At 38.3% G+C, this 17,290-nt stretch overlaps 1 protein-coding gene across 2 annotated transcripts in view; it reads right to left on the bottom strand.

The window, feature by feature from the left end:
- Positions 1-17,290, bottom strand: part of EPHA6 (EPH receptor A6) — an 852,931-nt gene that overhangs the window by 26,400 nt on the left and 809,241 nt on the right. For both annotated transcript variants that reach the window (XM_029939169.1, XM_029939170.1), the window contains one exon: positions 4,581-4,730. In XM_029939169.1, coding sequence (XP_029795029.1) covers positions 4,581-4,730 — 150 coding nt within the window. The remainder of the gene's footprint in view (positions 1-4,580; positions 4,731-17,290) is intronic.

The raw sequence follows: 17,290 nt of genomic DNA, 5'->3' as shown, positions 1-17,290 counted from the left end.
TTAGTCTCATGAATGAAAAAAAGTGTTTTAATTAAGTTAGTTTGGGTTGAGATTTTGTCATTTAATATCAAAAGAATGCTGAAGAATAGAGAATGCATGCTTTGTGTGTGTGTGTGTGTGTGTGTGTGTGTGTGTGTGTGTTTAAATCCTATGTTCCATTCACACAGCGTTGTTTCTAATAAAAAAGAAGAAGGCGGTATGATGACTACTGAGGAATGTACATTCTATTCGGGGACAGGGCTGAGATTTACAAATGTCAGAACTTTACTTCCTCATCTACATAGTGGGCTCCTTGAGAGTAGGGCTGGGTTTTCTAGTTCTCCAGCTCCATCCCACATGCACACCTGGCCCAGTGACTGGCACATGTTTAATAAGTAACTGCTGAATAGCTAAGCAGATGGCACCTGCTGTGATGTTTGTTAAGCCTTTTATAGACTAATCTTGTATACTCTGTTTTTTCTCATTTCCTTTCCCTAATGTACAGTACCACTGACCTTTGGGAAACTCATTATGTTATTCAGTAAAACAGATTCTACAACCTCAGAATGCCAGAGTCTACAGGATAGAGGGACTATTTTATAAAAATTATCTGAAATTTCCTAAACTCATTTAAAATTGTAAAACATGTTAACATTCCATATTTAACTAAGCCCCTAGCTTAGTTAAACTAATCAAAATGTAGTTAAATATAAAATATTCAGACAGAACAGAGTTGGACTTTTATTGTCTAAAATATTACTTTCCTTATTTAAAATGCACCTTGGCAAACATAAGACTATACTTTGACCAAACAAGTGAGAAATACAGAACAAATAGGGAATAACCAACCAGTATTTGGAGAGGAGCAGGAGGGAAAGTTTTGATTAAGCTATTTCTGCTTTCAAACAGAAATCCTGGTTATAGGATCTGTCACAGATATGCCAGCTTCCAATATGTTAAGCCAAATAGAATTTCAACACTTTACAGCAGCAGCAAAAAATAGTCACAAGATATGTAAAAGATTTTAGCTCTTACCACTTTCCCCTGGTCTTGTATTGATTTGAGGACCTCAAGAGTTGAATCTTCCCCCCACCCACAACTTCTTGTTCTCCTCCTATTTTTAGATTCTTTGCTTGAATACTCTTTGGTAACCACTCAAAGACTTTGAAAATTGCAAGCTTAGTTCCTACCTGGTCTTCAAAAAACAGCCAAGCTCTGGGTGAAGGGAACATTCAGGTTCAGCCTTGTGCTGTGGCATTGGCAATCATGAACAAAGGAGAATGTCCTTAACGTCGGGAGTCTATTACTGGCTGCAACAGCTTCTCCTGGTTCCACATATAGTCTTTGCGGCCAAATGAGGTTTAATAGACAGAATCATTTGCTAAATGGTCATGTTGGCCACAAATCATCAATATGCATGGCCAGAATGGCTGGGTAAGCTGTTGGGCAAGATCCAGGAAGGGAAGGGCTGACAACAGAGTTTGAAACTCTCTAGGCAACAATTAAGAACAATTTACATGGTAGTCTATGTTGGAAATTACATATTTAGACATTTTCCTCTCAGAGCTCAGAGGCTGTTCCCCTAAAAAATCTGTTTTGTGGTGTGGTATCTCAAATTTGTATCTACTCTATTCTGTGGCAGTCCTAGCTCATTCTTGGCACCTCCACAGAGATTCAGGAATGTCCTCAACCTCAGAAAAGAACAATCTGAATCATTCCTTTGCTGAGACAAGTATGAGAATTCCTTCAGAGATTATAAAAATCGTAACTTTTAATTGCTAAAAGGGATATTAACAACAATCTAACCCAGTCCTTTTACTACATTTAAGGCTGAGGAACTTTGAAAATTAAGTGACTTTCATGGTTAAATTATGGTCTACCTAATAGATTTGGTTACTAAACTGGTGGCACAGTGCACTCCAGCCAGTAAGATGATAAGCCAGGGGGCAGGAAAAATAATGAACACTTCTCTTTATGTTTATCTTAGTCTGATATACGAAAGATTACTTATATTTAATAAGAATGACTAATTATGACTTTATGGCCATATAGAAATGACTTTTATGAATATATATATGATGTATTCAACATCAACGCCCCAGCAGTTTTTATCCTCTTTTCATGTCCCCCCCAAAGCAGTGGTTATCACGTTACATACTGTATCTTTTACTTAGGTACTTTGTTCATAGGGTGTCTCCCTTCTGCTGGAGTGTGAGCTCCAGGGGGTAAGACATCACCGGTTCTACATGGGGAGCTCCATGGACTGTAAACCAAACCACCAAGAAAAGAAACAGTTACTTCTTCTTCTCTCTTCCTTGCCCATGGTTTATTCTAGAAGTTTATGAGCATGTCTTCTAAGATCCTCGTTAAATGACTTACTATAGGATTCTAAGGAAATCACGTTGCTTCTCTATGCCTCGGTTTCATAAGCAAGTTGGACTTGGGTTGGACTAGATAATCTTTTTGGTCCCTTCCAGGTATAACATTTGTTCCCTGCTCTACTTCTAGTTCCTAGAAGAAAAAAAGGCACCCAATAAACACTTATAAATAAATAAATGAATATATTATTGGTACATAATGTGCAAGCCACTATACGTATGTCAGCTGTGAATGCTCAAGAACTTTTTACCAGTGAGAGTATATTATTTGTAGTGGTTGTAGCCCTGTGAGTTCAGCAGTTTTTATGTGAAGCATGCTAGGGGGGCTGGTTAAAGGCTCAATGGGGTGCTAATGAAAGAGGGTACTTGAAGCGAGGGCTCTTCTGTGCAGTGAAGACTGTAATTCATTGGAAAAAGGATTTTTTTATTCTGGAGATTTGTTTGAATGGCCTATTTTAGGCATGTGAAAGTAGGACAAGCAGGCAAGCATTATTTTGGGCTCAGAGTAGAGCAGAAACTCTGGTGACGAATCCAGGGCTTCCACTACCTTGGATAACAGGTTTAAAAAAATGAATTCCTTTGAGGATCAGAGGGGGCAAATTTCTGTTTCTGAGATTCAATTTTTTAAAAAGTTTATTTATTTCTTTTGAGAGAGAGAGCGAGTGAGCAGGGGAGGGGCAGAGAGAGATGGGACAGAAGATCTAAAGTGGGCTCTATGCTGACAGCAGAGAGCCCAGCGTGGGGCCTGAGCTCATGAACTGTAAGACCATGACCTAAACTGAAGTCAGACACTTAACTGACTGAACCACCCCAGGTGTCCCTAATATTTAATTTTAAGAAGAACTGGGGAGAAGGTCGCAAGTTGCCCCCCACAAGGCCTGGTGGCAGAGAAGAGCAATGAGGTCCTTTGGACAAAATTCTCAGAAGAATACTATTCTCTGGGCAAATGGCCTGAATCTCAAAGTCTAAGTTTTGGGAGCGGGGCAGAGGTTGCTTGTTCTGGCACACTCTCTACCTAAGGGCAGATGCTCTGCAGGACCTAGTCACCTGGGCTCTCTTCGTGCTGTGTTTTGGAGGACAGTGACTGAACAGTGTGTATGACCTAGAGCCTGCTCCATGGAGGTTTCTAGAGCTGGCATTCTCCACAGAGTCCATGGGCAGCTTCAAAAGTTAACACTCTGTCGCACGGAGAAACAATAGCCACAGGGAGCTAACCAAAACCCAGTTTTCTCTATTCCTGGGATTAAAACTTTCTTTGAGGCTGGGTGAGTCCTTTAAATACTCGGACAACTTGAGGTCGGGATGGAGTGATGGGGTGTGATGTATGGAGGAACTGCCCAAGCAACTGACTAGAAAAAAACAAAGAGATGGGAAAACAGTTTTATCCTGAGTGTGTTTAGAGCTATTTTCTATCCCTCTTTTTTTTTTTTTTAAATCCTTTGAACATTCAGGATCACATTAGAGGTGATTTTCCATTAGCATTGTTTCAGAAACCATTAGATACTTTGAGGAAGGCTAGTGAGTGGACAAAGTCCAAATTCTGGGACGGAAAAGTGTGAAATTCACATATATTTTCAGTTCTGACAGTACACTTATTTGCATTGTCAGGGTACTTAATTCTCTGATGACTGTTTTTAATCTCTTTGGAGGTCATAGAGATCAAATATGTGTTCACTCTCCTATTATATAATATTATTAATCATCCAGGTAATCTTTATAGGTCAAATAGAAACAACAGAAATTGCTTAAGGTGTCACATATCTCAAAAGAACCATATCAAATGTCTTATTGATAATACTTTGCCTGAACACATTTTCTCTTTTTCTTCTAAGGGATATCTAGTTTAAATTAATTTGCTCTTTACAGTGGTACATTACACTGCCCTAAGGAAGAAAGGAAAGGTAAACATTGTTCTTTGTTTTTTGTTACTTGTAGATCAAGACGTTTGCATTAGCATAGTCATGCTGCATTAAAGCAATGAGTGTAGAAGTCTCAGATATAAGATGTGGACCAGGTACTCACACGACAAAGCCCATCAGCCGGCCCCTATGACACGGAGCGGCTCAGAGTGAAAGGTTACTTAGCTTCTCAAGCTCAGCCACAGACCCTGAAGAGCTCTCAGGAAGATAAAGGCTAATCTGAGTGAGGGCAAAAGCAAATCACCTCCCCAGTGCTAATGTGTGTATACTTAAAGAATGTCAGTTTAACCATTGCGGCACTTACATCTTGATTAGACATTTCCCAATAAGGTCTCTCTCCATAGGACATGACCTCCCACATGACAATGCCATAACTCCATGCGTCACTTGCCGAGGAGAATTTTCTATAGGCAATAGCTTCTGGGGCTGTCCACCTTATTGGGATTTTCCCACCCTGGAAAACAAATTAGAGATTTCTCAGCAGGCTCCCAAGTGTATTAAAAAATGAAATGGCAGTGCAATTAAACATATTTTGTTAGAAAGATCTAAATACTGCATGATAGCATTGACATTTTAAATAAAAATAAGAGAACCAGAATAATGTTAAATGTCAGAAATATTTTTCCTATAATAATTATTCAGTGAAAACAACTTTAATGAGAAATAAGTCACACTTCAGAAATACTTTATTTCATTCATTAGATAAATTCATTTTCACTTTAGATTCACACAATTATATTTACTATCATGCCATTTGAAGAAAGTTCTGGATTATAGAACGTTAACACCAAATATCATTCAACATTCATTAAACATTGTATTACACATATAAATAATAATGATAATATGTTCTAACTTAATTCAAGATAAACGTTTAAACACAGAACTGAGACATTCTCTGTAATTCAATGTTTATCAGAACTTTCTCTTTCCTTTTTATCTATGATTATATTTATTTTAAATTAAGAAATCCTTTAACATCATACAAGAGCACCTGAGAAGGATAATCTTTCTTTAGAACACTTTAGGCTAGTTCATATTCTTGTTCTTCAGTGTTCAAGTTAACATTTTAACATCTTAAAGAGATGAAATTGCATGAAATTGCATGAATTTAATCTATATTTTTCAGGTATTAAAGTCGACTGTGTTATACTTATTTTTTTATCAACATTTATTACGTTTTATCTCTTGAAACACTCTATAAATCCCTTTTTACTGTGATGATAAGCATCCGTTTGATTTACAATCTGAAATCTTTGCAGCGCAGAACAGCAAGCTGAGCGAAGGAGGGCGCCTCTGACGCCACTAGATGGCGGAAGAGGACGAGGTGCGCCCAGACCGCGGAGACGGCTTCGGTGGGCAACATGGATTTGTAACAGGACGCACCGCGACGGAGTTGTTTCATCATTAGCAGCATTTCCAGGATCACATCATCTGATCCCCCACTGCGCTCAGTGTCTGATGTAAGAGTGAGTGGGGGTGGCAGGCAATAGTAGGTGCATTCTTTGTCCCTTGAGGAAGTTAGGTCTAACATCTTTAAGGGTGAAGCCATTCATCGAGTAATCTAAACACTATGTTTTTGGTAACCTAAGCACTTACTTGAAAAGAGATTCATCCGAAAGGGGAATAATTAAGTTTCACAAGGCAAATGAAAACATTAACGGAATCCTCATTTTAAAGACCTGTAGCAAGGAAATGTTGAAGGAACCTTGGGGATAATACCTTGAATTCAAGCCCCTGATTTTACAGATGAGCAGACTGAGCCCAGGGTTTAGAGATTTAGCGATTCCTCTCGACATTATTAATTACATAATGTCTACTAATGTGATCATAGTAGTATTATGGGGTATCGATATGAAGCTATAAATACTTCAGCATTGGGGATAAAGTTGGACCAAACTAATTTTAGTGCTTTAACACTGAGCATCTACAACTATATATCATAGTAGTATAATGGAAGGAGGCCAGAAGCCTGAAGCCTGGGGTGTTCACGCTTACTGACATTCTCTGTAATTCCTCTGTAATGCCAAATTAAGGCGAGGAAATTAAATTTACAAAGTTGGTAATAGTAGTTGAAGAGGGTGATGGGTGGGAGAAGCGAGTTGCAAGAGGAGGATTCATTTGCCAGATAATTACCTGAATTTCAGGTAAATAACAAATACTTTTTCTTTTCTTTTTTTATTTTTTAAGTCTAAGTATGTCCCCATAAAGAAATATATTTGTGTGTGTGTGTGTATGTCCAAGCATTGCATGAGACATTTATAATTTAAAAAATCATGGTTTATCTGGAATTCAAATTTAACTGGTTATCCTATATATTTATTTACTCGACCAAGCAACCCTATCCTAGAACATTAAAAATAATTCAGAAAGGGAAATACTGTAAATGATCCAACACATAAAGTCGTGTTCTGAAGGAAACACCAGTGCGGTCTATACTTCATGAGGGACAAGGACACTCCCACTGGGATTTGCGCACCAGCACTACAGAAGCCTTTGTTTTATGGCACGTTTGTGGCTAAAGCACATTGCTCTCGTGGCTCTGCATTTCAAAGACACTTAAGTCAGGCTCAGGCTTGTTTCAAATACGGAAGCAACACTTCCGGAGAATGAAAACGGAATCTGTAGGGCTGACTTCAGAACAGATGCAAGAGCAGCAGCCTCATTTGACATTTCTCACTCTGGATCTTTCTGTCTTTCTGGCAAACAATACACAGAAGTCTGCTGGACCTGCTCCTTTGGTAAATCGTTGTGAGTTCTATTAAGACAGGCCAAAAAAAAATGTAGTTAAGAGTTATTTTAGGTGCATTCACTTTTTATTTTTGATGTTTATTTATTTTTGTAAAAGAAAGGCAGAGTATGAGCCAGGGATAGTCAGAGAGAGAGGGAGACACAGAATCCAAAGCAGGCTCCAGGCCCTGAGCTGTCAGCACAGAGCCTGACATGGGGCTCGAACTCACAAACTGTAAGATCGTGACCTGTGCCAAAGTCAGACACCCAACCAACTGAGCCACCTAGGCACCCCTAGGTCCATTCACTTATAAAAGATATCTCACATAAATGATTCATATATAAGTTTATATTTCACGTAAGCTGATATCACATATAAATGATAGCTTTATCACTTTCCTAAGAGTTCGTTTTTTTCCTCAAGGAGAAGATATTATAGAATGTTTGATTAATAGCAGTGCTATCTGTTATGGGCTGAATTTTGTTTCCTCAAAATACACATTTGGAAGCCCTAACCCCCAATGTGACTGTATTTGGTGATAGGGCCTTTTAAGAGATAATCAAAGTTAAATGAGGTCATAAGGGTGGTCCTACTCCAGCATGACCGCTGTCCTTATAAGAAGATGAAGAGATACCAGACGTGTGCAGGCTCAGGAGAAAGGCCATGGGAGGACACAGCAAGAAGATGGCCATCTACAAGTCCAGGAGAGAGACCTTAGGAGAAACCAAACATGCTGACACTTAGATTTTAGATGCCCAGGCTCCAAAGCTGTGAAAAATAAATTTTTGTGGTTTGAGCTACTTGGTCCCCTGTATTTTACTTTGGCAACCTGAGCAGACTGATACACGCCCCCTATGAAAAACCAAAAATATTTAAGATGAGCAACACTGCAAAATGAACCGTAAATCTTTATTTCAAATTCTATTCCAACTGTCATATTGAAATGGGAAGTGTGAGCTAGAATAAATCTGAAAGGTGAAATATCATCACAGAAGTTTTAATGTAGGAGATACAATTCTAATTAATAAAAATGCATGGTAACATGAACCTGAAAGTATGCACAAACTTCAATAATTCTGAGCATATATGGAATGGAGATAAAGAAGCATTCAGATTTTTTTCCCCCTAGTGGCAGGATACAGACTGAATATAGTTGATCTCTAAGTGCAAGATAAAGCTGAAAAGAAGAGGTCCTTAAGAATAGAACATGGACTCAGTCTCCTTTCCTACTTTAGAGGACACACAGAAGCTTAGTTCTCCACCTCTGCCTTTTTTTTTTAATTGAATGTATCAACAAACATTTGTGGCTTAATCCCAGCTACTTATTTTTGCCCATCATCTTGAATCATAGACAGAGGTAATGTACTAACTTACTTTTTTCTCAAAGCATTAACCACCAGATGTTTGTTTCAGGTTTCAGGAATGAACAAATAGTACTTTAGATTTGAAATCACAATCATTGGAACATTACATATTGCTTTACCATATGTTTATGAGAAAAAAAAGTTACCAATGATGCTAATCAAGATGATTGAATGTAACTCAAAAGACTTCTTACTTCCTAGTACCTCCCTTATGCAGCAAGCTTAATCACTTCGGGAACAAAGGAGAAACAAGAAGTAAGCAAACCGGATCTGGATCACTACTGAAAAGGTTGCTAGCAAACCTTTTCTCTGCTTTATAAGTCATATTCAGAGCTTAGTGTTTAAAGTGGTGTTATAGTAGAAAAAGTGCTGAAGAAGCAACCAGAAACCTTGTATACCTGTAAATCCCATACCTCCTGAGAGGAACTGCATTATAACTGTATTTAACATCTGAGTTTTAGAACCTAATCCTCTAATCGTCAGTGGAGGAGACAATCAATTGAAATATAGTAAGATTACAAAGGCTTAATACTGAAACTGAATAGAAAACTTCTACTGAGAAACAAGAACACTTAAGTCTCTCTCATTTCTCATTCACTGGATTTGATGGTTATCTTAAAGGCAAATAGTCTAAGTAGTCAATGATCAGCGTGCAGATGTTCTTTTTCTTACTTCCTTAGTCTATCTCTGTAGTCCCCAAACTGCAATGATTATAAGGATTACTCTACAGAAAACATATATACTATACTTACAGATTAAGAAACTTCCAATGACAATTTTAACTGTTTTTCTTTATGGGCTGCACATTCTAAGTGAGAATAAATGCTTCTACAATCCATTGTGTGACTTTGGGCAGGTCTAACTCTGACTCATATTTCAGATCTGCAGAATGAGGGGATTTGAATTAATTATCATAAAATTATAAATTACAGTGAGTTTTAATTATGTGCCTACAGTTTCTTGGCTACAATTGAATTGTAAGTAGACTGGCTGTATGTGTAAGGACGCAGGTCTGAACCAAACTGACTCCATGACAGGCTTTAAGTTTCTCCTCTGACCTTAAAGGCCTAAGTTTCAGTTTCCCTGAAACTTTCAGGCAGTCACACATTGCCCAAGGCAGGAAGGACCACCCTTGTAACACCCAATCAGGAAAGGCCAGCTAACACCCTTTACATTCCTAAGGACAGGCCTGTAGATGGAGACCACAGATAGACCTGTTGTTTAATACTAGATTAACCAGTTACTCACCCCACGTGGGGGTCGTTGGCCCACGCTGTATTTGGTTATTCTCAAAGAAACACTAAATATTGTGATTGGGTCCTGCCAAAAGTAACAAATATTCTAAGCAATATGTATGGTTAAAGTTTCTGCCAATGCTGTTATGTGATAATGATTGGATCACTGTACCTGTGTCTCAATTTCCTGTAACTCCCCCTTCCCAAACCCCATAAAAACCCTGCTCAGCCCTTGTTTGGGGCTCTCAGCACGGACCCACTGCGTTGGTGAAGTCTGTGAGCCCGAGCTTAAGCCCGGTGAATTTAAGCCCGTAATAATAAATGCCCTTTGCTTTTGCATGCATGACTCGGTCTCCTGGTGGTCTCTGGTTTTTGGGGACAATACTGTGATCTGGGCATAACATATGAGTTGGTACAAGGTCTACATAAACAAGATGGCCTGAAGAGACAGTAGAGGAGATAAGCACACTCTTGAATCACATCCCAGGCCAATAATTAACGGTCACAGTGATCATCCTGATTAGTTAGGAAGAATTAAAATAACTTAATCACTGTTAGTTTAAGAAGGTAACAGTATGAAAATACATATTAGAAAGGCATGAAACCAGGACTTTAACTTTTTTCCCTTTTTTTTTTTTTTTTACTTTTAATGGGTTAAAATACTCTTAATAAGCAACCACTGGTTATTGGGAAAACTCATTATATGAATACTTACTGACATCAGATGAAAGGGTCATTAATTTGTTTACTAAAAGATAATTTTAGATTAAAATGTCCTGGGGCACCTGGGTGGCTCAGTCGGTTAAGTGTTTGCCTTCAGCTCAGGTCACAATCTCACAGCTTGTGAGTTTGAGCCCCATGTCAGGCTCTGTGCTAACAGCTCAGAGCTTGAAGCTTGCTTTTGATTCAGTGTCTCCCTCTCTCTCTGCTGCTCCCCTGTTCATGTTCTATTTCTGTATCTCAAAAATAAATAAACATTAAAAATTTTACAAAAAAAACTTCTTGTCATTGGGATTGCCTGTGGCAGAGATGGTCTGGTTTGGGCCGCAATGGTGGAGGACTCAGCACCCAGGGGTCTTCTGCCTTAATTCAGTATGGTGTCTCAGGAAGTCATAGCAAACCACAGAAAGATCTCTGACACACTAGTTCCACAGAAAATCTTCACTTGGGGGATATTCTTCTTCCTCCTAAATACTGATCTTGAGAAGAGAGTCTATCGCTGAACATTTCTTTCTAGTTTGTTTTCCCAAATCAACAAATCACTGTATTATTGTGTACAGCTACATTATATTGTGTAAGTTTTTAAAAACTGCATCCCCACCCCCTGTCAGAGGGATGTGTACTTCCCTCCTTCACTGAGGTTTACTGATCTGAGGCAACTCTGGGGCTGTGTGAAGCTTTATCCTCTTCTTAAATATGGAGATAATATCTGTCCTTTGAAGAAAGACTGAGAACTATAATGGAATGAATTCATCTGCACAAAGGAGATAACTTCTTATATTTTGGTTTCTAGATAACATTTATTAAGTGGATTAAATGAGACAGTACACATGAAACACCTCTTAGCTGCCAACATATGGTAGGCACTGGGGATATGTTTGTCTCCTTGATTTAGGTACTTAAAAGTCTTTTTTTCTGGACCTGCATGGCAACTGCAGCCCAGATCAGCATCCCAAGTCTGTCATCTGGAGTCACCGGTCCACTGCCTACTGTGCCAGGCTCCAGGGTGAGCTTCTCAAACAATAGTTTTCAGGAGCCAGAGGCAACACATCAATTGTTGGTAGACAAGCTCTTACCCAGTCCTTGTAATTCAGACTTGCCTTGGTCAGTTTGAGGAAATCTGTCTATCTTGGTCCAGTGAGTTCTGTTCTATGCCTACCTTCCCGTCATTGCTCGACCAGTGCCCTTCCAAGAGTGAAGGCATGTCATTCATCTTATTCTTTCACAGTATAATTCTGTCATCAAAGAAGGTTATCTATGGTCAAATGTTGGTAGCCAGATTTCTGCCTACACCTGGATCTTCCTGATCATGATACTTTCCGGATTTCTTGCCTTTTCCTGAGTATTTCTCTTCCCTTTGTGGGATTTGACATAATGGTTAAGATAAAAATCTTTTCTCTTCACAAATGCACACATAGAAATACACACACACACACACACACACACACACACACACACACACTTTTGCATCAGTATCATGTGATTTATAGATGCCAGGTTGAGACACTCTTGCTGTAAGCAGAAGACCTTTTTTGGCATGGTATTTTAAAAATTAAGTCACTGACTGGTTCTGAATAACCAATTTTTATAAAATGAGAAGTGCTGTAGAAATTTATGGTAAAAAGCATTGTTTTAGGCCATAAACATGAAACAATCATTTTTATACTCTATGGAAGACAAAGATTTCCTTACAGTTGTTTTTTGTGCCAGGCTTTCACTCCCTGTGCCAAGGACTTTTGTGTGCATATTTACTGAGGTCTCAGGGTCTTGGATTTTACTGAATCTAGAGATAACCAACTGTTTGGACTTGAGCAGAAATGGGTCTGCAGTTAGATATTCCGTGGCCAAGTTCTGTTTTTGTTTTTTCCCCCATTGTCTCTAAATGCCTTTAGACAGGGTGTGGGCTCTCCAGAGTACCACCACTCCACTTGGCCATCCCACTAAGCCTTCGTCAGACACACCTGCCCCATTTCCATTATCCTCCTGGCTCCTGTAGGCATTGTGTCCCCCTCCACTCGAAGTTCAACCCGACCTCCTTCTTCTGATTATGAAACAAATGATGATCTACTTTTGAAATTTACTTAGACCATATGTTTCATAAAGAATAGGACCAGATGAGAAATGATTTCAAATAAACATGAATAGCTAACTTGCCAGCTTTGTTTTCTACTCTTCAAAAAAATTCCTAACTAAGGAAAGACTTTCTCATTCTCCTTTTCTCACATTATCTACCTGGAACTACACTACATTTTTATTCATTGTCTAAATGCATAAACAGCTCAGTGAATGCTAACTTTTTTGTTCCCATAATAAAACAGTGCTTATCGTGCTATTCAAAACCTCAGGAATTAGAATCCTTTTCACCTGCTTCTTCCTAAATTGCTCCTGAAAATAATTCATTGCCACCTATTTCTCAGTACTCTTTTCCGATGAGAACATAGGTGCTACATCATTAAGTGAATAACACTGTTATGGGGACATCTGTTAAATTAGATTTTCTATGCCATCCTATAAGGCAGATAAAGTAGGACACAATGTTACTGTAATGTGTTAGAATTAAACATATACTTTATAATGAGAATTGCCATTGTGTCTGAGTGTAGATAACTTAAATACCAGTGAGAGTATAGGTAATTTTTTCTAAAAGAACCTATCATTCATTACGGATTTGTGAATATGCTGTATGGCAAGGTCTGAAGGGGATAGTGGATACTAATAATTAAAAATCCTATCCTTATTCTTGCTTGACAGTAGTACCTCACTTTACATCTTTTCTTTCCAGTCCCCTCTCTTTATTTTTCTTTTCAATCAACCGGTACAGAAGTCTAATTTCCACTCTGCTCCCTCCCCCAGTGTATTTTGACAAAGTTTTTAAGCTTCTCATCTGTAGTTTTATGGCAAAGATCTATGGATATTAACACAGAAGTAAGAGGTCTAAAAACTGTACCACATAAATCATAAGGGGGAGTAAAATATTATTTTTGGCCATTAATATTGAGAAACAGTACATTAAATGCTAATATATAATATTATAAAAATTCTTCATGTATATAACACAAGAATCTACAAAGCATTTTTATCTGAATGGTCTCAAATTGTAGTATACAACTGAAGAGTGAATACTTTACTTTCTTATCAGGTTGCCCTGTGAGAATTAATACTAATGACAAGGAGTAATTAGCACTATGCCATCCATAATCCGGTGCTATTTATTTGGGGAAAAATTCATATCCTGTCATTAGGTAAGAGACTACATAAAATGAAATATATTTATTTTTATACTGAATTATTTCCTAACCCTATTTGAAAACAAATATTCAAAAAAGATGGAGAAAGTGTGTAGGACTCAAGGACATACACAGTGGTGATCCTTGTAAGAAAAGGCTGCTTACTTTGGAGGGAGAGTGTGCAATGTAGGGAGAGACAGTGATAGTGGAGCCGAATATGTGGCTTCTAATCCCTTTTTTTTTTCACTAACTCGTTGTGTGATCTTGGATAAGTTATAGATTCTCTGTAAACTGAGGTGGTTGAGCTGTGTGATCTTGCAGCTTCTGTGAAGGTTTAATGTTTTATGATTTGTTAATATGCTAACACTCTAGTTAGTGTTAATACACTAATACTCTAGTTAGAAGGAACAACCTCCACTTCTGTATAAGGAAACGCAGACAAAAAGGGTTACTGCTGAGCTCCATTGTTTCCCGCATCATTATTATGCCTACAGGCACTTTATATACTAAATCAGACGCTTCCTGACAGACCCACAGTGTTCTGACTGAACGTGTCTGAGAAGCAGGTCCTCTCTTGCAGCTGTCGCATGAACTGTTGTGATACATCAGATCAGAGTGGCGCTTTGGCCTCAGAAAGGCTAGCTCTGAAGGCAAGCCAAGTCGGGGAGACAAGATGACGAGATGACCTCTTTAGAGGCAGTCTGTCTGGACCGACCACTGAACAGAGGAGAGGGCAAAATCTTCTGAAAGACTGAGGAAACATTCCTCTATGGAGAAGATGGGGCTGAGGGTCTAACACCCAAAGGTGGGTAAGAATTGAGAAAAGCCTAGAAGTACCTGGAGCTGGAAATACCAAAAAAAAATGTTTGTACAAATAAATCTACTTAGAAAGTAGAATTTGGCTGAAAAATTATTAAAATGCTAGTATTCTGAATAAGTCTTAACTTTGTAATAAACTGATTATAGTTTGTAACAATTTATGCAGCTTTTTTTTTTTTTTACATTCTCAGCATTTTAATTGAGGAAATCTACACAGTCAACCCTTCGTTCATTCCATTTTTCCAGCATGGAATGTTGTCTTGTCAACTTTTTCTTTAGCTCCCATCTTGCTCATGACTAACATGAGTTGCTCCTCCTGTGCCTGCCTGTAACACCCACTGTCTGCGTTTCATACCTTCCACGTACTACTATCTGGCTCTTTAAAATGAGGATGTACTGTTTTCTCAGAAAAGTTATAAAAATCTTGGAGGGTCTCTTATTCTTCTTTGTAATCTACAGTATTTAGCATAGTGCTATGATTATAATAGAACTTAATGATTATTTGCTGAGGGGATGAGTGGGTGAGATGAATTAGGCAAATGATGTAAAATGAAAAGCAGAGTCTCAGAACCATACTGTATAAGTGGAATTCAAATTTCGCTTTTTAGTTCCTTCTTAGTCATCATTATGAACTTGGTTAATGATAAAGAAAAGATGAAAGGAAAATTTCCCAGTTTGAATTTTCAGTTTATAGAGAGCCTCACCCAGAAAGGCACTGAAGGTCATTGTTGGCTTTCATTTACTCATTCATTCATTCCCTTATTCTTTTTTTTTTTTTTCTTTTCTTTTCTTTTTAGTCTTTCGTTTTGTTTTGTTTTTGGTTTTGGAATGTTTCAAACACATCTCACCTCTAGGTGCTTGACTAACAAAGGCATCCTCCTTGCCCTCTGGAAGATCCGTTTTACAAGGTGAGACCCGGATATAAACAAATAATGGCAGCACGGAGGGGAAGGGCTGTAACAGAAGTCTGTACTAGATTGTTTTGACAGCAAAACGGGAGGGTCAGCTGTTCGGGACGGCTATGGGGAGAAGCGGAAAGATGACATAACAGGGGTAAGTTGTAGGTAGAGTTTAAAAGGAAAGTAGGAGTTTGACTAGTAAGACAAAGAGGCCAGGGCATCTTCAGAGAGAAGAGAGTTCACCAGCACAGGCCTTTATAATTTGCTATGCATCGTTCACCATTTCTTAATGCAAAATTATACACAGTTTGGTTGGATTGATTTTTTTTTACTTTAATTTTGTTGTGGCTTAAAGATCTGAATCATGTGGTAAAAAGTGGTATAAATAAGGTCTTTTAATTTTTTAAGTATAAGGGGATGACAAGGATCCTAAATCGCTTTTTTGACCTTTTCTACAAAATGTCTAATAAAAAAATTAAATTACTTTTATTTCTTGCAGAATCACCAGCAGTAAGTGTGTGCAATCATGTATCATACCAAGCAGGTTGAAAGGTCTAATTTTACTTGCATAACATATTCACTGTTTTATAGAAGATTTTCCCAGTGAATACATTTTGGAGAAGCAATGCTTGTAAAATAAGCTTCCAGCTTGTTTTGCTCAGGCTTAAGTATGTCAATTGGGTTCTAAAGCCTTGTTCATTGTGGACAGCAGATGCCTCTGGAATGTTGAATGACAGTATCCATGTGTATTTGGCTGCAGGTAGAATGAAGAAAGGAACGCTTTCTACCATCAAATATCAAAGCCAATGGCAATGATTTAAATAAAAGAGGGCCTATATATTTGTGGGGTGGTCTCTTTTAAGGCATCAACCTCTATTTCTATGAGTCTCTTTCATTTTGCCTCAACTGTCTACTGGCTCTTTCTTATTTCACGTTGTACATTCTTCTTGATTTGTTCTTTTCCTTTTGTTCTCTACTGTTATGTTTCCTTTTACTCTGTTCTTGCTAATAAATATCTGTTGTGTGTATAGAATATAAGTTCCTTTAGGCATTATAGGCATTATATTCTACAATATTCCCTTATAGAATATAAGTTCCCTTTTGTTTGCTTGGTTCTTTGCTGTTTTCTCAGAGCTTAGAAATGAGTCTGAGCATAACAGGCACTCAGTGTTAGTTATAGGTATGTTGGGGATGTAGCATAAGAACATGGCAGTATTTATCATTTAATGGATGATAATGAAACATAATACATGATGCTATGAAATGTGAGAGTTGCTGTGGTAGGGGAGAGTCAGGAAATGCTTCCAAGAGAAAATGATATCCGGCTTGGGCCTTAGGGAAGATTGGAGTTAGACCAGTAAAAGAGATGAAGAAAGGAGAAAGGAGATCAGGGAAAGGGTAGAAAAGACTGGTTTAGGTAGAGAGAACAGGTACAAAAGCGAGAGCATAATTTAGAAGTATTGATGGAAGTTGCAATTGGAGAAAAGAGTGTGAGATGGGGGAGTGGGGAGGGACAGAGGCTAGAGAAGCAAGCAGCAAGCAGAATCAGGAAGGGCTTCTTAATGCATTTAAAGAATTTGGACCTTTTCTATTGGCAATGGAAAACCATTGCAAGGCTGCAAGCAATGCATCATAAAACCAAGGGTTTTACTGCTTTTTTAGATCACTTTGGCTGTATTGTGGATTGCTGATGGGAGATTAGGGGACAAATAGAGAGAAGAGAAGAAGCAGGAAAATCTTGTCATGTCTAGGAAGTTAGTAACATTATTCAAGAATTCTGTAATAGTCACACATGACCACACATTTTAATTCATTAAAAACATTTATTTCTGGCCAAGATGGCGGAGAGGAAGGGAGCTCTGTAAACTTCGTCTGTCCCATTGATCGAACTGAGAAGGACATTGCTCTCATCTGCAAGAGCCGAAGGAGAAAATACGGACTCCAGAAGGAAGAGAACCTGAAGGATACCTGAGTGAGTGAGTGCAAACTGGGGAGACTGGAAAACGGGCCAGCCCGAGA

This window comes from Suricata suricatta, chromosome 5, assembly GCF_006229205.1.
Source record: "Suricata suricatta isolate VVHF042 chromosome 5, meerkat_22Aug2017_6uvM2_HiC, whole genome shotgun sequence".
NCBI classification, from domain to species: Eukaryota; Metazoa; Chordata; class Mammalia; order Carnivora; family Herpestidae; genus Suricata; species Suricata suricatta.
This window is presented reverse-complemented; position numbering and strand designations above follow the sequence as displayed.